The sequence below is a fragment of the Chrysemys picta genome, chromosome 5, assembly GCF_011386835.1.
Source record: "Chrysemys picta bellii isolate R12L10 chromosome 5, ASM1138683v2, whole genome shotgun sequence".
Classification (NCBI taxonomy): domain Eukaryota; kingdom Metazoa; phylum Chordata; order Testudines; family Emydidae; genus Chrysemys; species Chrysemys picta.
Window position 1 is genome coordinate 12579793 of NC_088795.1, and position 19545 is coordinate 12599337.

The window sequence follows — 19545 nt, forward strand, 5'->3', positions numbered from 1 at the left end:
AGCCTCAGGCTGGCTATGACTCATGGTGCTGTTGATGCAACATACCAGTGCAGGGGAGGGGTAACTGTTGCCAGTTTACTGCTCTCACAGCGAAAGAGCAAGGCTTAGAATAAATACAGCTGCGCTGCAAGTGCATTGCACTCATACAACCCTGTTCAGCTGAAGTGGTTTCCAAAGGGTTTTCATTTCCCTCAGCAAATCACTTTTCCCTATCCAGTGTTTTCACCTTCAGAAAGTGGCATATCCCATGGACAACTGAGCCTTTTTTTTTAAAATAAATATCTTTCTTAAAATGATGCGCCTCAATAAATAAATACATAAATAGAAAATAGATACTGCTAGCTGGAGTCTGCCTGAAAACATGTTAACAGAAGGAGGTGGGCTGCTTGCAGATGGACTGGCATTTTCACAGAGATGTTTCCTTCAAGGGGAAACATCAGTGATTTTTCTTCTTTGGCTTCTCTCAGCGTTTTGCCTCACCATTGGCTTGCGCTCTGTAAAGAAGGGGAGAAAAGGAATAGTTTAGAAACCTGTTCATGGAACAATTACTAGTTAGAACATGAGAACTCTTAGCCTGCTCTCAACCATATCAGTGAAACTTCTTTCACTTTGACATATATCAGGGGGTAGCCATGTTAGTCTGTATCTACAAAAACAACAAGGAGTCTGGTGGCACCTTAAAGACTAACAGATTTATTTGGGCATAAGCTTTCGTGAGTTAAAACCTCACTTCTTCGGATGTAACTACTTTGACATAGTTACTCTTGGTTCACACCAGAGGAAAATCAGGTGGTGGTGGTGGGGGGAGGGGCTGGTTTTTCAGAAGCACTGAGCACCTGTGAGTCCAATTGTCTCCAGAAAGAGTTGCAGCTGCCCAGTATATGTGGCCATTATCAATGACTTCCCCAAGCTCACACAGGAAGTCTGGGGCACAGCAGGGAACAGGAAGAACCTAGTTCCATAATCTAACCACTAGGCCACCTTTAAGGTAGGATATGGTGATTATTTACTGGATTGAGAGAGACAAGTTTTGGGAAAGATTACTGTGCCCTGAGAAGAAGTAACTCTTAAGCAGCTTGTGCTAAGGAACCACCTAGTTATTCTTTTAAAATAATTTTTCATGAAATTGTTCTGAGAATGAATGACTCACTTGTCCAAAATTGCTTTAATGATGATCTTCACCCATTGAGCAGTGGGATCCAAACACACTTCTCTGCCGTCCTTAAGAGTAGCGCTGCAAAGAAGGAAAACAAAGGTCAGGCATCTATCGACTTGGTGGACTCTGTGAACTCTCATCAGGGTATCTTTCAACCTTTTAAAATACAGGCATGGCTGGTGTCAATTGACATAGTTCCACTGACTTCACTAAAGAGCTACTCCACTTTATACTAGTGGAGGATCTGGCCCTACATCATTTGTTTGCTTTAAAATGTTCCAGGTATGCAAAAAAAAAAAAAAACCAACCAACCAACCAAAACCTCCCTCTCTCTCTCTCTCTATATATATGCCTTCATTTTTTTTAATATTGCCTGGTATCTCTCTCTCGCTCTGTACATGTGGTGTGTGTATATATATATATATATATATATATATATATATAAAATGTCTTTGTCTGCATTGGTATTGCTTTTTACATAAAGGGCTGAATCCTGCATTCCTCCATCAGGGAAACCACTTATGGACTCAGTGGAAAATTTTCAGTGGGAGTCTTGCCTGCAGAAGGACTGGAGGAATTGGGTTGAAAGGTTGTATTGGGGATTAATAATTTTTCCTGCCCTTCCAATGCAGGTTCTAGCACTCTATAGATAATGCCCATTATTCCCCATGGGGATTTGTATTTCCACCCCAGAGATGCTCGCCGCTATGAAAAGCAAAGTGCAATACCTAAAATAACGTCCTTAGAAAGAATTAAAATCACTCTTAGGGAGTCTCCCTGGGTGGTGTGGGCCTGCTAGTGCTCCCCACCCCTTTGAAAACTCCCGGACCAGCACAATGCAAAGCTGTTTGCTCCTAGTTTAGCAGCAGGTAGAATTTTGCAAAACTACTTACATGATTTCAGTGTTCTGGCAGTGAGGTCCGCTCGGGGTCAGCTTCACATCCCGAATGTTCCTGGGACGGATGAAGTTGGAATGCAAGTTGATGCACTGGCATCGGAGCTCATTCCCCATCCTTGCCAGACTCATCCCTGGAAAAGAATAAGAATTGTGTCGGGTTAGCTGAGTATCTCGCCATCTATACATGTGAAGCAGAGCGCTTGGTTTTGCTTGATCAGACATGCTTGCTCTGTTTTTTCACAAGGGTCTTGGCTAAAAGGTTACCTTGGTCCTCACCTCTAAAACCTAATTATGAAAAGGTATGGAGAGCGCTTGTTGCTGCTGCAAAACAATGACAGGTTTCAGAGTAGCAGCCATGTTAGTCTGTATCCGCAAAAAGAACAGGAGTACTTGTGGCACCTTAGAGACTAACAAATTTATTAGAGCATAAGAAGAAGTGGGCTGTAGTCCACGAAAGCTTATGCTCTAATAAATTTGTTAGTCTCTAAGGTGCCACAAGTACTCCTGTTCTTTCTGCAAAATAATGTTTGGATTTGTTTTTTAAAGACAATTCTAAGTCACCAGTGGTGTTGGGTTTTTTTTGTTTTGTTTGTTTTTTAACAGAATCTAGCCAAGCCCTTACTTGGCTAGATTCTGATCTAGTTACAATGATGATGAGCCTAGATTTAAAATCATGTAACTGAGAATAAGATCTGCCCCCTTGCTTTTCATCCGTTTTGAGGACTCTCTCTGATCATGTTCTGTGCTCCTATTGCTTATTCCCCACTCCAAGTTGCATCTTCCTACGTTTGAGACAACGTGGTGTCACAAACAGGTTGATGACCTCATGCAGGGAAGAAGCAAGAGGCGCAGATGAACGTTATAATCAGACGAGCCCGCCTTCACTCAAATGTCTTTAGAACCAGGGGAAAAGCAGATAGTGAAAATGAGGCAGAAGCATAACTTTCTATAGCAAAGAGACTATTTCTCAAAATTTTCCACCAGGTGTCAGCAGCTCTTCAGAGCAGTGACTGATTTACAGCTCTCTCTCCAATGAAGATCGTTTGGAAAAAGTTTTAACAAGACCTCAACTTTTTAAAAATAAGCCTAAGACTGTCTCTCCGTGCATAATAGGCACATAACTAAAGCCAAGTCAGTTGAGCCCGAGGAAGGATTTTGCTTACCTTCTGACACCGCTGCGTAGGTTAGGAAAAGAGCCAAGACAGCAACAACCAATTTGCAGCTCATGATGAGAGGCGAGGCGAGCTTTTCTCCTTGATTCTGCTGGCTCTGCGTGCTGGGAAGGAGCAGTGAGCTCTCTTGTTGTCTCGGAAGATTTCTGATGTCTGAGCTGTGTAACCCAACCCCCTTATATACCGTCCGGGGCGTGCGAGGCAGCACCGTGTTTGGATTGTGTCAGAGGAAATTCCCAAAGCGTGCAAGCCGCTATCATCAAATGAGTCACGTGACTGTGGGTAAAATCCCTTCCTAGATGACCCTGAAATTAGTTATCCTTCCAATCAAGCTCCTTATCAATGAATTAAATATAAAAGATCTACAACATCGCCGTGTAGTTAGCTCAGTGTAACCGGTGACTTTCTTCTTCTTATTCTTTTATGATTAATTTGACTGTCACGTTCTATTCTTTTGTCTTATCATGTGGCGAGTTAAGAAGACATTCAACTCGTGACTTTCCCCGAGCATTTCTTCGGGGGGGGGGGGGGGCGGGGGGAGAGTAGAAATGAACTATGCTTTAAATCCAGTGGCCAGTCTCACACGCAGCTCTCTCTCTCTCTCTGTCTCTAGATATATATATTTCTCTTTTTGAATGTGGAGTTAGCTCCTACTTTTCTCCTTACATTGATTCTGAACACCTGAAATCGTGGCCCCACTGAAATCAAGGTCAAAACTCCATACCGACTTCAATGGGGCCAGGAGTTTTGACCCTCTATTTGTAGGATATAGTCTTATTCCCTGGCATTTTTTCCTCCCTGCCCTAACCAGGCGTTTTCCTCTAACACAATAGTCTCTTATGAGCAGGGCCGACTCCAGGGTTTTGGCCGCCCCAAGCAGCAAAAAAAAAAAAAAAAAAAAAAAAGCCGCGATCGTGATCTGCGGTGGCAATTCGGCGGGAGGTCCTTTGCGCCGAGTGGGAGTGAGGGACCGTCCGCCAAATTGCCGCCAAATAGCTGGACGTGCCGCCTCCCTCCGGAGTGGCCGCCCCAAGCACCTGCTTGCCAGGCTGGTGGCTGGAGCCGGCCCTGCTTATGAGGATGAAACTTCTCAACTGGCCAGTTTTCTGGGAAAGGCGTTGGGCTGTGATTTTTCAAGCTGCCTGCAAGGGTTTAGATACCCAATTCCAGGCTGCTTTGAAAATCTCAGGTGTGTCAGCACCTCAGTACCCTGAAGTACCTCTGGAAATGTGACCCCAACAGACTGTACAGAGGAAAGAATGGAACTGATGGCAACAAAGTGTTGCCAGAGTAAACATACACACACACACACACACACACACAGAGGAATAATTTTCTCTCTCTCTCTCATTTCTTTCAATTGCAATAATCTTGATAAGCAACATAGATATCACACGTCTGCCTGAATTATGTTTATCTCCTTTAGGGATTTCAGTTGTTTGTGATTTAAAGAAATTACTATGTTTTTTGTGGGGTGTGTTTGAAAAGGAAAACACGGGGCTGAACCCCGATCTGTTGCATGATCCACCATGGAGGGTTGGCAGAGCATTCTGGGCTACATGTCATTAGCAGAAATGGATCGATTTCAGATGCAACTAGGGGCACCCTCAGGCTAACTGCAGCCTTGATGCTTGTGCCTTCCCCAGACTGGCCCCACGATGATTTTCTTCTATCCTGACGCATCGCTCCCTGGTTCTCCAGTGTGTAGCGAAGCACAGTCTGCAGAGCATGTCAAGTGTAGTATTTATGATGTTCTTAAACACTTGTCACTGTTTCCGCATCATCATTCAACGCATGGTGCTAAAATCCCTCTCCCATTTCGCTGCCGCTTCTCCGATTTCTGCGTGGAAATCAATTAAATCCTGGGAAACGCAAGTCATTCTGTGAATGCAGGAGAGAGGCACAGATATTCCAAGATGCTGAAGGTTGTTATGCTGGGTATTTTTTTTTTTTTTTTAACATTTGATTAAATTAACACTGGCTTGACCACGCTCTCTGGTGTGAGCTGTATTTCCTGAGATGTGACATGTATATCCTCAGATTGCCAAGATACTGACTTTATTGGCCTAGATCGTCAGTTGGTGAATATCAGCATAATAGTGTATGTTAATATTTTCGTGTATATAAACCTCTTTGTCAGCCAGCTACTTCTGTGTGATAGCAGGCAACCAATAGAGTGGATTTCTATCACACCCGCCTCATTTTTTTTTTAAGATCTGGGAGTCACAGCCACTCCTGAGCTCTAACCCTGGGAGAACCATCCCTTCCCTCTCCTCCCCAGCACCCTCACACAGCTGTGGGAGAGGGAGCTCCTCCGAACTCTGGCGTCACCTGCTTCCCCCACCCCAGCCAAGGGGATTGGCACCAGCAGAGTCTCCATTCCCTGTTGCTGAAGTCAGGAAGGGCGTCTGGGCCAGCACTGCCAGTGGGGGGGGAAACTATCAGCACTCGCCCCCGCTGCCTGCTCCCACTTTCCCAGCAAAGCCAAATTGCCCAGGGGAAAGGAGCAGTAGTGCTGAAAGCCGCCTTTCTTCTGTGGGGCTAGAGGAGGGAGAGACTACTGAGAAGACGGTAGGAAATGAAGACCCACCCTCCCCCACTCCTATTCCCCCTCCCCACCCTTTTGTCCCACATGAGGGCGGGGGAGAGGAAGGGTTCTCCCTGCCCCTAGGTCAAAGGCCTCAGTCTTCCTCCTCCTCCTCCCAGCCTCAGCCTTGTCTAAGAAAACGCAAGAACTGAGGAAAATGTTGGCCAAGAGTCTGGTTCCACAGAAGGAGATTTAGTGTTTCCAGCTCTTGCCCTTCCCTCTCAAGTGTTGGTTTGAGCGGGGCCAGGATTTGACCTTTGGTGTTTTTCTTCAATCTCCAGCTCTTGGAGTCAGGAGACTATACAATAATCCCAGCTGTAATTTCATTTCACAGCGACTCCAACCGTCACCCAGAATCCTCCTAACCTCCGTAGGCAGTGAGTCCCAACAATCTAGTAATCTGGGTACTTAGTACTTAATCTGATAGCTGGTAGTTAATTTGTTTGTATTTAGTAGCTAGTGTACTTGTTACTGTTTGAAGTAGCTTGTTAGTTAAGGGCCCTGGGGTGAGATTAGCTTGCAAAGCTTTTCTTCCCATCGTAAAAGATTCTTCAATCCAGGTTCTCAGGGACAATTGCACAGACACGCATTACATAAACAGACACGGCGATCAGGCCTTCTTTGCCAAGAAGCCAGGCAACTTTTGGGCGTGGTGCATTCAGCATCACATGAATGTCCCAGCTCTTCTCCTCGCAGGAGAGAAAAACAGTCTAACAAACTACTGAGCAGGAAACTGTACTCATTCCACCAATGGGAACTGAAAAATTCAATACTAAATTTTCCAAGAACGTGGACTTCCCCAGACAGACTTATCTGCGACAGTTCAAAACAGGAAATGTCTGATATTTTGTGCTCAAGCAGAAAAGTGACCTGGAGCTCTAGCAGACATATTCTTGAGTTGGTCACACACACACCATTTACACCAATTCAAAGGATGTTACAGAAAATAAGGCAAGAAAAGGCTTGAGTTATACAGGTGGATCCCCCTGGGCCTTACCAGTTTTGATTCTCAGATCTACTGTTACTGTCAAATTGCCAATTTATCACACTCCCAGTTCAGGAAGATTATCTGCAGGTCAGTGTTCTATTGCTGTAGCATTAATTGGCTCTTATCTTTAAAGCACTCAGGACTTCCTGTCTCTTCAATCCAAGTCCATTGGGCAGCAATATCTGCCTTTCTTCCTCCAGTAGAGAGAGGTAGACTTTTCTCTCCTCAATCAGAGAACAGGGCTTGATTGCGTTTTTCTTCCTGTGCGAGAGATCACTCCAATATAGGACTTAAATATAGTGCTTTCTTCACATATTTTTTTCACATGGATAGAGTAACTACAAGACCACATCTATAATTTAATCCTAAAAGTACTATCAGATTTTCATATCAAACACTTCATTCATTTACCAGTTTTCCCCCTAAAAACTCCATTCTTCACCTTCTGACACTAAATGACATGCTTTCGAAGTGAGGTCATAAGTTTTTATTAGGTAGAACTAATCTTTTCCTAAAACATCCAGACTTTCCATTGTTCACAGTAATATTTTTTCATCACTAAGACTTTCAAAATGGGTAGGGGGATTGTTTTGGAATTGCTTATGATATTAATAAGAATAATCCTCTGTCCAACATTTGACCTCACTCCACCAGAAATCAAGCTGTGTGGATAGCATGCTTACATTGGCCTTTCAGTACTGGAAATATGTGGAGCAGCTGCCTGGTCTTGGGCTCATACATTTGTCAAACACTATTGGTCACTCCTTGGAGATCTGGATAATATTTAGTCCTGCCATGAGTGCAGGGGACTGAACTAGATAACCTCTGAAGGTCCCTTCCAGTCTTACAATTATGATCTGACCCTTTGTTCAGAAGAGCTGTTTTGCAATATCTTCTCAGATAACTCCTAGCTCCCAGGTACTTAAAGGTGACTCCTGACTAATCACCTTACGTAGCTCTTGAAGATGCTCTGCACATGTGGCTCTCGCAACCCACCCTCCATCCAGACAGCTCAGAGTCTTACCCATGAGGATTCTGGGCAGTGAAGGAACTGACTAGCGGGGTTGGGGTTGCTGTGCCTTCATGCTTGGGGTGGGGATGAAGGCACGCAGGGTGCATGTGTGATCACTGCTGGCCACTGCTAGTGAAAATGTTCCAAACTCCTGTGCTGGGGCATGTGGACACTGTAAGTGAGAGCAACGTGCAGTAATTTCAATGAACCACTGCCGGATAACTAACCCTTCTTTACATTTATTTAACGGCTGGAAGGTCAAGGGGAGTTACTTGAACCTTGGAAAGCCCAGACGGCTATAGAACTCAAGCTTTCTCTGACAGTGCTGGAATTAGCTAACCCTCGATCAAAGTTTGTTTTGAAATTGTCATAATTATATAACGCAGTATTTGTGTAAATAAAGCTATCCCATACAGCTCAAGACGTGAATGATCGTGGAGGATGTATTGTTAATGATTAGCCAATATGATGTATAGATACAGCACTAAGCAACTATCACTTGTAAATCGTCACCTTTTGAGCAATGTAGCTATCATCTGGGCAAACAAGCATCCTCTAAGGAGAGCGACAGCTATGCCTCATGGTGATGAGAGAGAGAAGCAAAGATGTTTCCCTTACAAGGTGCAGAAATAACGGGATAGGCAAGAAGGTTCCCCAGAAACTATTTTGCAATGGAAAATTAGGTATTTTAAAAAATTCATGAATAGTGCCTGGTTTCTGTGGAAATTTTCAACTTTTTGTGGAAAAAACAATTACCCTAAAACTACGGGAAAAAATGGTTTTGGGCTAAAAACCAAAATGTTTTGATTAGAAAATCTCACTGCAATGCCTCATGGGAGCTGTAGATTAGGTGCCTCATGCTCCTCAGAGCCCCCCTCCACCCCGCTGGATTTTCCCTCTTATGATGCACCAAGTCCAGGCAATTCTCCCGGATGCACCACCCAGCTTACCAAAAGGGGAGACATCACTGGGGATGTAGTCTGGCCAGGTCGTGCAGCCTACAGAGGAAAATGGCAGCTTGAGGCACCCAATCCACAACTCCCAATAGGCAGTGCCTACACAGACATTTCCTAATCAAAGTATTTTTGTTTTCAGTTGCAATATTTTGGCTTTTGATTTTATTTAACCAAAAACTTGATTTTCCTCCAGGCAGCAAAATCCCTATTTTCCAACTAGCTCTAAGAAATAACTTTTTCATTCCTGTATTTGATCTTCTATCAAATCTAAGATTTTCACTAACTTGCTGTAGATGTATTTCATGTCTGGCAGTTAACATATAACAACTGTTCTATATGAAACACAGAGGATGAAACAAAAAGACTCCGTTGAAGGGAAAGTACTGCCTGGTGCTCTTGAAAGAAACATTTCTGTCCTATTGATTAAGGCAGGTGACACATGGTGTGAGTATCTATCTCAGGGGTCGGCAACCTTTCAGAAGTGGTGTGCCAAGTCTTCATTTATTCACTCTGATTTAAGGTTTTGCGTGCCAGTCATACATTTTAACGTTTTTAGAAGGTCTCTTACTATAAGTCTATAATATATAACTAAACTATTGTTGTATGTAAAGTAAATAAGGTTTTAAAAATGTTTAAGAAGCTTCATTTAAAATTAAATTAAAATGCAGAGCCCCCCGGACTGGTGGCCAGGACCCGGGCAATGTGAGTGCCACTGAAAATCAGCTCACGTGCCGCCTTCGGCACATGTGCCATAGGTTGCCTACCCCTGATCTATCTTGTTATGGCTCATGGGCTGAGAGACTGTGGCTGCAGGATCTCCTGTGACCACAAGGTGGGTAGAAAGAAGGCAAGACAGCTGAAAGTAACAAGTCCAGTCACAACTATAAGTGGAGAGATTAATTTGAGCACTGTAATTAGTGTACAGATAGTATTGTCTTGATGGGACTGGTGTTGCATACTTTCGCAACCTTTGATGTTTAAGAAAGAAACCATCTCCTGGAGTCATGGAGCTTTCATTTTAAAAACAAAGTAAGTTTCTAGCACTCATGGTTGCAGAAGAAAGCCTGTGAACGTGACCCCCAAAGGCTCAAGAGCCAGAAGGTAAATAAAGTATCAGAGGGGTAGCCTTGTTAGTCTGAATCTGTAAAAAGTAACAGAGAGTCCTGTGGCACCTTTTAAGACTAACAGACGTATTGGGAGCATAAGCTTTCGTGGGTAAGAACCTCACTTCTTCAGATGCAAGTAATGGAAATCTCCAGAGGCAGGTATAAATCAGTATGGAGATAACGAGGTTAGTTCAATCAGGGAGGGTGAGGTGCTCTGCTAGCAGTTGAGGTGTGAACACCAAGGGAGGAGAAACTGCTTCTGTAGTTGGATAGCCATTCACAGTCTTTGTTTAATCCTGATCTGATGGTGTCAAATTTGCAAATGAATTGGAGCTCAGCAGTTTCTCTTTGGAGTCTGGTCCTGAAGTTTTTTTGCTGTAAGATGGCTACCTTTACATCTGCTATTGTGTGGCCAGGGAGGTTAAAGTGTTCTCCTACAGGTTTTTGTATATTGCCATTCCTGATATCTGACTTGTGTCCATTTATTCTCTTATTATTTTTTAAGTCTCATGATTTTGGGGGCCTGACTCATGATTTTTGAATGCTTGAGACTGGTAATACCATGGACCAGACGCTCCTGAACATTTTAATGCATATGGTGTCGGAATCAATCCCCTTTTGGTACAACTTTCAAAGATCACAATTAGTTTCAGCCATAGTATGCTCTTTAAAATTCGTCATGTGCAATCCAGTGTCAGACAAAATTCTTTTCCAGCTCCATACAATTTTTTTTTGGTCAAGTGACTGCCACTCCTTGATGAAAAATAAGTCTCCATGCCAAAATACTCCACACTTTCATCAGAGCTGCAACAATAGCACCTTGATACATATCAAATCCGATTGCTCATTAGGAACAATAGGAGCAATTAAGCAACAGCGGAATTGTAATTGTGTGAGACACAGGGATTTTAGAAAGAGAGAGTGAACTTTATTTCCCGGCCATAGTCAAGTGACTTGGCTGAATGATACAAAATTTCCACTGTAGGCTGGTTCTAGGGATGGGCAAGCAGGACAGTTTCCCTGGGTGCCACCTTCGAGGGGTTTTTTCTTCCCCTCCCCCCTCCCCCCCCAAAATACACTTTCCGCCCTGGCTGGCTGGCAAAATAGTTAGGGCTGCTTCTATTACTATCTCAGTCACATGACAGGTCAGCATGCAGTCATCTGTGGGGATGGTTGCTCCAATCAAACTGTAGAATACCACTGATCTAAGCTCCTCCTTTCTGAGTTTTCAGATCTGGCTGGTTTGGTCTGGAAATTCTGGAGTGTTACAATAGCTGAGTCAGTGAATGAGATTGCTGCTATTTTTGAAGATTAAAAAAAATAATTAGAGTCCATAAACAAAGGATAATCTCACTTAATCAACAGGTTTCTTTCAAGCAAATTATTTCTCCAACTATCTGGTACTTCCAGGAATTTTAAATGCATAAACCTATGCATAATAATAACCTGCCAAGGAGAAAAATATTAGATTTGTGTCTTAGCCTGTCATTCTGCCTCTACCAAAGGCCATATTTTCTTGTGGCAGTGAAGCAATTTCTGTCCTCAGCCACCTCAAGGTAACTTGATTGAGAGTTGAGTGAGGTTTGCGCAGATGTAACAAATGAAGAATTCAGTGCTAGGTCTAGGTCTATAACCTATTTTTTTTTTCTAAATGGACAACAGAAAAATTCCAGACTGAGAGAGATTGCCAGGTTTCAGGTTAAAAAATTATGGTGCCAAAGATACAGTATATGCTTCTGAAAATAGAGATGGCGCTCTAATAGATACATAACTTGGCTATCCATTGGTCTTCAATCGTCTGTGAATCTGGCCCCGTATTTCTGCCTACCCCCTCTATAATGCTTGTTTACTTTTATTTACATAGGCTGCTTACTCACTTTCAATAGTGCCTTACATAGCTCAGTGGTTTGAGCATTGGCCTCCTGAACCCAGGGTTATGAGTTCAATCCTTGAGGGGGACATTTAGGGATCTGGGACAAAAATCTGTCTGGGGATTGGTCCTGCTTTGAGCAGGGGGTTGGACTAGGATGACCTCCTGAGGTTCCTTCCAACCATGATATTCTATGATTCTAAGGTCCTATTGCAATCCATGGGGCCATTTATGCACGAAGGTGCTACTCAGTACTAAATTTGTCAATATTCAAAGTCATTTTCAATAATAGCCACAACATGAGACTCATCTTGACTATGAACAGAGTCTTTACCTTTTAGCCAATTGCCAATAGTGGAGAATGAGTCAAAACATTTATTTGCTGACTCAGAAATTTGTTGGGAATTTTCCAGAGTTATTCAAAAGTACAGTGCCCACTTCCTGGGGAATCAGTCCTCACATCGAGGACAAATGTCCTATTAGAGACACTGTTAGACTTAGTTTCCGGATCACTTCTGAAAGGTGAAAATCAGAGCAATATCTGACTTGGTTTATGACTCAATTCAGAGCATGTATTTCCTAGGAATCCACCTTTTTTGTTTGACTAGCACATGGTTTCGGAGTCCTTTGAAATGCAGAACATGTCCTAGAGTTAACATTAGCCAAAGCTTCTCCTTAAAGAAGTTGCATCCAATCCCATCATGATGCGTAAACATTGGCATTTTTAGTACAATGAACTAAAATACTTAGTTAAATCTCATTGAATTAAGTTGAAGATATTGCAGAATGTGTCATATCTGTCAGTGTATTCCTGGGCTTTTCCCTATGTTGTGTGATAGCCCCATAGGAAATGAAGTCATCTTAAAAAGAGGAAGCAGCACTTAAAAAAAATTAGGCAAAACGCTGGACTTGCTTGATACATGATTAGGATGCATGTGTTGGTTGGCATGCAACCACGCCTGCAACAAGAAAAAGGGGAATTGAGCAGATAGTTCTTTGACCTTATTGCATGGGGTGGGGGTTGCATTATTTCTAAGAAAAAAGCTTATCACTGAATTTTTCCTGGTCTTTCCAGTATTTCTTTTTCAGTGACTTTCCCTCCCCCAACCCCCAAGACTCTTGCAATACATATCAGTATGTTTTTATTATTTTATTTATAGAGCATCCTAGGTATTTAGGTACTTGATAGAACAAATATCATAGTCCCTGCCCCCAAAGAGCTTACAATATCAGTATAGACGTAGCATGACAAAGGATAACAACAAACAGTACAGTGGGGGTTAAGAAGAAGGGAACCTAAATAAGATTAGGTGGTTGCTTAGGTTTGTTTTGGTCATATTTCCCCTTCAACTCAGTGGAAGGAAATAAAGGAGGTGGGAGGGTATGTGAGAGTGCAGAAGGAAGGTAAAATCAGAGAAATGCAGGGCTGGAAGGGACATTGAGAAGTCATCAAGGCCAGGTCCCTGCACAGTGGCAAGACTGAGTAAAACTAGACCATCCCTGATGGGTATCTGTCCAACCTAGTCTTAAAAACCTCCAGTGGTAGGTATTCCACAACTTCCATTGGAAGCCTGTTCCTGTACATAACAACCCTTAAAGTCAGAACGTTTTTCCTAGTATCTAACCTACATCTCCCTTGCTGCAGATTAAGTCCATTACTTTTTGTCCTACCTTCATTGGACGTGGAGAATAATTGATAGCAGTCCTCTTTATAACAGCCCCTAACATATTTGAAGACTGTTATCAGGTTCCCCTCAGCCTTCCTTTCTTCAGACTAAACAAGTGCAGGATTTTTAACCTTTCCTCCTCACTTAAGTTTTCTAAACCTTTTATCATTTTTGTTGCTATCCTCTGGACTCTGTCCAGTTTGGCCACATCTTTCCTAAAGTGTATGACCCAGGACTGAACACACTGCTCCGTTGCTGAGTGGAGTGGGACAACTCCATCCCATGTCTTACATATGATGCCTGTTAATGCACCCCACAATATTAGCCTTTTTAGCAGCTGCATCACATTGTTGGTTCATGTTCAATTTGTGATCCACTATAACCTCCAGATCCTTTTCAGCAGTACTAGCCAATTATTCCCCATTTCGTAGTTGTGCACTTGATTTTTTTTTTTCTTTCCTAAGTGAAGTATTTTTCACTTGTCTTTCCTGAGTTTCAGCCTGTTTAATTCAGGCCATTTCTCCAGTTTGTCAAAGTCATTTTGAATTCGAATCCTGTTTTCCAAAGTGCTAACAAGCCATCCCAACTTGGTGTCCTCTGCAAATTTTATAAGCGGGCTCTCCACTCCTTTATCTAAGGCTGGGTCTACACTACCCACCTGAATCGGCGGGTAGAAATCGACCTCTCGGGGATCGATTTATCGCGTCCCATCTGGACGCGACAATCGATCCCCGAATCGACGCTCTTACTCCACCAGGGGAGGTGAAGTAAGTGCCGTCGACGGGAAGCCGTAGAGGTCGATTTTGCCGCCGTCCTCACAGCGGGGTAAGTCGGCTGCGATACGTCGAATTCAGCTACGCTTTTCACGTAGCTGAATTTGCGTATCTTAAATCGACTCCCCCCTGTAGTGTAGATGTAGCCTAAGAATATTGACTAGTATCGGATCCAGGACTGACCCCTTCAGGACCTCACTAGATATGCCCTGTCAGTTTGACAGTGAAGCATTGATAACTACTTTTCAAGTATGGTCTTTCAACTAGTTATGCACTCTCCTTATAGTAACTTAGTCTAGACCACATTTCCCTAGTTTGCTTATGAAAATGTCATGTCAAAATCCTTACTAAAATCAAGATATATCACATCTACTGCTTCCCCCCATCCACTAGGCCTGTAATCCTGTTAAAGCAGGAAAATAGATTGGTTTGGCATGATTTGTTCTTGACAAATCCATACTGGCTATTGCTTATAACCCTATAATCCTCCAGGTGCCTGCAAATTGACTCTTTTTAATAATTTGTTTCAGTATCTTTCTGGTTATCAAAGTTGGGCTGACTGATCTATAATTCCCTGGGTCCTCTTGTTCCCCTTTTTAAAGATGGGTACTATGTTTGCTCTTCTCCAGTCTTCTGGGACTTCGCTTGTCCTCTAGGACAAGCAAAGATTCTAAGATTGCTTCAGTTCTTGAAGTACCCTCAGATGAATTTCATCAGACTTGAATATACCTAACTTATCTAAATATTCTGTAACCTGTTCTTCCCCTATTTTGGATCACATTCCTTCCCCCTTTGTTTATATTATTGTGTTGAGTATCTGGTCACCATTAACCTTTTAATGAAGATTGACAAAATAGGCATTAAACATCTCTGTTTTCTTGATGCCATCAGTTATTAGCTCTCTTTCCCCATTAAGTACGGGACATACATTTTCCTTATCTTTCTCTTGCTCCTAATATATTTAACCTCTTCTTGTGGCCTTTTATGTCCCTTGCTAGGTATAACTTATATTGTGCCTTAGCCTTTCTGATTTTCTTGCTTGTGCTATTCTTTTGTAGTCTTCCTTAGGAAATTGAAAATGTTTCCACTTTTTGTAAAGGATTCCTTTTTTCTTTTCAGCTCATTAAAGAGGTCCTGATGGAGTCATATTGGCTGTCTACTACTCTTCTTCCTAGCTTTCCTTCTCATTGGGATAGTTTGCAGTTGTGCCTTTAATATTGACTGTGAGAAGATGCCAACTCTCCTGAACTCCTTTTCCCCTTAGATTTTCTTCCCATGGGACGTACCTACCAGTTCCCTGAGTTTCTTAAAGACTGCTTTTTTTGAAGTCCATTATCCTTATTCTGCTGCTCTCAATCCTTCCTTTCTTTAGAATGGAGAGATGATGAAGGGGAAAAGGTATGGGCAGGGGAATTGTAAAGGAGACATGATTAAATTGACTTGGCAGTAGGGAGGTATGGCTTGTCTACATGGTGGAGTAATGTGCTCTATGGAGGTGTGATCTCTAAAGCACACTAACGTACATAACTTGGTCCTTGCAGACCCTGCTGGTGCACACTAAAGGCTCCCTAGTGTGCTTTAACATAGTATTGTTTCAACAACACTATATTAAAGCACATCAGCAGGGTCTACACGGAGTAAGTAATACTCAACACATTACTACACTTGAGAAATCACAACCCCCTTGAGTGCCTTACCCCATCACAAAGACAAGCCCTTAGAGAGATGAGCCAAATGTCGCTGCAGATGTCTGCGCTAATGTGGAACGGTCACTTGTTGACAGCACTAACAGAACTTAGCTCTGAGACAGAGTGGTTCAATACAAGGGACAGGGAGAGAATGATGTCAGGAACACACAGAATTCTGAAGATGGAACTTTATTAGAATAAGGAAAAAAATATTAAAAATCCTCAGACATCCCAGCCCAGCTGAAGTCATCTGGAGTTTTGCTTCATTATAGTACTTCTGCATAGAATTTTCCCAGCACATGCCTGGCTTCCTGCTACATATTTAAAGAAACAGCCCACACTTCCTCACAGGGAAAGCAGGCAGGCTTTGCCACAGTGTTCTCCGCTTCTGGGCAGATCATAAGTTGTAGGGTTCAGAGTTCAAATGGCTGACCACTCCAAACAGCTGCAAAATCAAAAAGGGGGGAGGACAGGATTTAATTCAGTCTCCTCAGTCAGTGGCTTCAGAAAGAAACCACCCAAATACAGAACTCTCTACTTACATGATCAAAAAAGAATCCAGGGTAGAAACTGAGGATTTTTAAATAAATGGTTTTAAAAGAATCAAATAGACATTTTGTGAAGTCAAAAAAGTCGGCATGCCTCAGATTATCAAATAAATTGCTCATTTAAAATATCCTGGGGAGCAGATACTGCAGGACTTCCATATATCTGCTCAGTGTCTTTAGTGTGCATCGTGGGCTGAATTTCTTATAGCCTAGGTTGGGACCTGTGTGTTCTTAATTTATGCATGTTTGTTAAATTCCTGTTTATTACAAAAATCGTGCCTGTGGCCTCAGCTACTACACTGCATGACAGTGAAATCAAAATAATTTCTAAGTGAAGATGGGCCATAATCAGAACCAAGTATCTGCTTGGTGATTTACAGGGAAAGTCAAGGCCCGGTGCCCTTACAGGTTTAGGGCCAATTCTGATTTCATGCCCATTTGTGCAAATCAGAAGCAACTCACTTAAAATCAGTGGAGTTAAACCGAATTTACAGAGGTTTAAAGTGCTCAAGATCATGCCCTAAATGTAGACAAAACGTGACAAATGATATCAAGGGGGATACATCCCTATTTTTCTGTGGATGCCTGAATATTGATTTTATAGCAAAATCACATATCTGCTTAATGAGTCATAATCCTGGAAATAAAAGCGTTGCAGAAACAGTAATTGAAGTCTCACCCTTCCTGTACACACACTGCACTATCCAAACCCATATCAACAGTAGGGGCTGCGATACTGGCAAACCAGATGACCGCTCTTGCCAAGGCTTTAGGCTATAGGACTTACAACAATGTGTTTTAGGCTTTGTGAAATGCTGGCGAGTTGCTACATGTATTTAATCCTACTTATGTCTGTATCCTGAGCTATACGGTAAAACCAAAGTGTTTGCTAAGTAGCTGTAAAATGTTTGTTCTGAACTATGTAGTTCACCAAACAAGGACCAACTGTACCTAGTACAAAATGTTAAATCCCTATAAGTGGTATTACCTCTTACTCATCAGGAAGGGCTGTCAAACTGAATGGGCCATTGTGGGACATCACAATACAAAAACTCCCGGAGATTCCCCAGGGTCAACATGGATCAGCCCAGAAAGCCATTCAGTGCTGACAGATTGCTACAACTCTGTCACTTTTTGGAATCCTACACAAATGAGTTACAGTCTGTGTTTGCCTGCTTTAACCTGTAAATAACTAGGGAAAAGAAATGAGAGACTAAATAAATTCTTCCTTAGTTTTACTCTAGATTGGCTGCAAGCATTGTCTCTGGTGTGAGAGCTGAGGTACAAATTGACTTGGGTAAGGGGCTGGTCTCTTGGAACTGGAAGCAACCTGAATCTTTTGTGATAGTTGGTTGCTATACAACAAAGATCACAAGTCCAGCTTGTCTGGGTGGCAAGATAAATGGGAGACCCCAAGGGGGCTGTCTGTGACTCCATGGTAATCCTGTCACAGTGATCCAGGAGTTCACATTTGTTAGTGGGCTGGTGAAATCTAATTATAGATCACACCACCTGTTTGAGGTGTCTGCCCTGCTTTTTCACAGTCTGCCTGAGGTTGGCATTCCCGGTCATGAACCACTCCAGACAGTATGATATAGGCTTCTTTGCTCATGTGTTTATCGTGATCATGTCAAAGTGCCTTATTGTTAAGTTTTTAAAGATTCATTGTTAAGTTTTTTGGGGAAGGGACCATCTTTTTGTTCTGTGTTTGTACAGCACCTAGCACTGTGTGGCCCAGGTCAAGGATTGGGGCTACTATGCACTACTGCAATACAAATAATTATTCAAAAAGGACACAATCCTGATTAGGGCTTCTAGGCAGTACTGCGATACAGTAATAATAGTTGTAACTTTAAAAATTATGGCATCTAATGGAAGTTTTAAATTGCTAATGGTTAAACAGAGGAGGAAGAACTGAGAATAAGTTCTTTATTAATAGTCTCCCTTGTCTATCAGGAATATCAGCAATTATTTTCGATTGGCTTTTTGCTCCCTGTTTCACTAGTTGTTTTTTCTGGCTAATGCTCTAGTGGTTCAAAGCAGCAGCAGTTATAATAGATCTCTAAGCCTTGGCTTTTGTAAATGATAATTAGCTAAGAATAGAAGCATTAATGTACAAATGTGAGACTGCTTTTCCCCCCCTCATTTGTAATTTCCTCTCTTATTTGTCTGGGAGGAAGCCTTTTTCCCCAGCGCAGCAGCTTGTGGCTATGAGATATGGAATATAACAGCAGGAAAAGCAATGATGATGAATTGCTATAGCAAAGTTTTATAATGGTCTATTTTGATGAAGTGAAAGTCAGTTGCAGACCAACTAGTGGAATAACTTACGTCATCTGTTTATCTTAGGGTTTTATACTGGTACCCATCAGTGAAGTATCTCAGCATCTCTCTCTATTATCAAATCTCCTTTATCTTGTTACATGTGTCTTTGTCCGGCTTTTTCTCTTAAGCATTTACTAGCATGGTAAACCTGAGAAGAGACCCAACTTGCACAGAAATCTCAGGGAATGGATATCCGCAATCGGAGCTTCTGGGTGACTGAACTGTAACCTAAATACTGGGATGGTTCATGCAAGGTGATTTTTCAAAAGTGCCTAAGATACTTAGGCCCAGATCCTCAAAGGCATTTAGTTCCCTTACTCACAACTGAAATTGAGGGGCCTGAATGTCTTTGAGAATTTGGGCCTTTGTCAATGGAATCTGTGCTCCTAAGTGCCCTAGGTGCCTTTGGAAAATCCCACCCACCACCAGTACACATTGTGAACATATGCAGGGGAGATATGATGTACTCTGCTGGCAGAACATATCCATAGGCGCCGACTCCGTGGGTGCGCCAGGGCTGGAGCACCCATGTCAAAAAATAGTGGGTACTTAGCACCCACTGGCAGCCAATCCCCTGTTTTCCCCCCTCCCCCACTCCCAGCACTTTCTGCCTACCACTGATCAGCTGTTCCATGGTGCGCAGGAGGCGCTGGGAGGGAGGGGGAGGACAGGGCAGGGGCACGCTCAGGGGAGGGGGCAGGAAGAGGCAGGGTGGGGCCTTGGGAGAAGGGGTGGAGTGTGGGTGGGACCGACGGTGGAGGGGGGCAGGAAGATACAGGACAGGGGTGGGGGCTTGGAG

The 19545-nt window shown here is 42.8% G+C and overlaps 1 protein-coding gene across 1 annotated transcript; it reads right to left on the reverse strand.

Moving 5' to 3' along the window:
• Nucleotides 1–215: 215 nt before the first annotated feature.
• Nucleotides 216–3385, reverse strand: LOC135983531 (interleukin-8-like). Its single transcript, XM_065595934.1, has 4 exons — nucleotides 3218–3385; nucleotides 2050–2185; nucleotides 1151–1234; nucleotides 216–494 (listed from the first exon to the last, which is right to left on the reverse strand). The coding sequence occupies exons 1-4, from the start codon at nucleotides 3279–3281 to the stop codon at nucleotides 464–466; spliced, it is 315 nt and encodes a 104-aa protein (XP_065452006.1). The 5' UTR covers nucleotides 3282–3385; the 3' UTR covers nucleotides 216–463.
• Nucleotides 3386–19545: the final 16160 nt, after the last annotated feature.

Excerpts from the sequence above, each read along its gene's own strand:
- LOC135983531 (XM_065595934.1), bottom strand. The coding sequence starts at position 3,281 with ATGAGCTGCAAATTGGTTGTTGCTGTCTTGGCTCTTTTCCTAACCTAC. Across the intron at positions 2,186-3,217 it reads CTACGCAGCGGTGTCAGAAG|GGATGAGTCTGGCAAGGATG; the intron begins GTAAGCAAAATC and ends ATTCTTTTCCAG. Across the intron at positions 1,235-2,049 it reads TGCCAGAACACTGAAATCAT|CGCTACTCTTAAGGACGGCA; the intron begins GTAAGTAGTTTT and ends CCTTCTTTGCAG.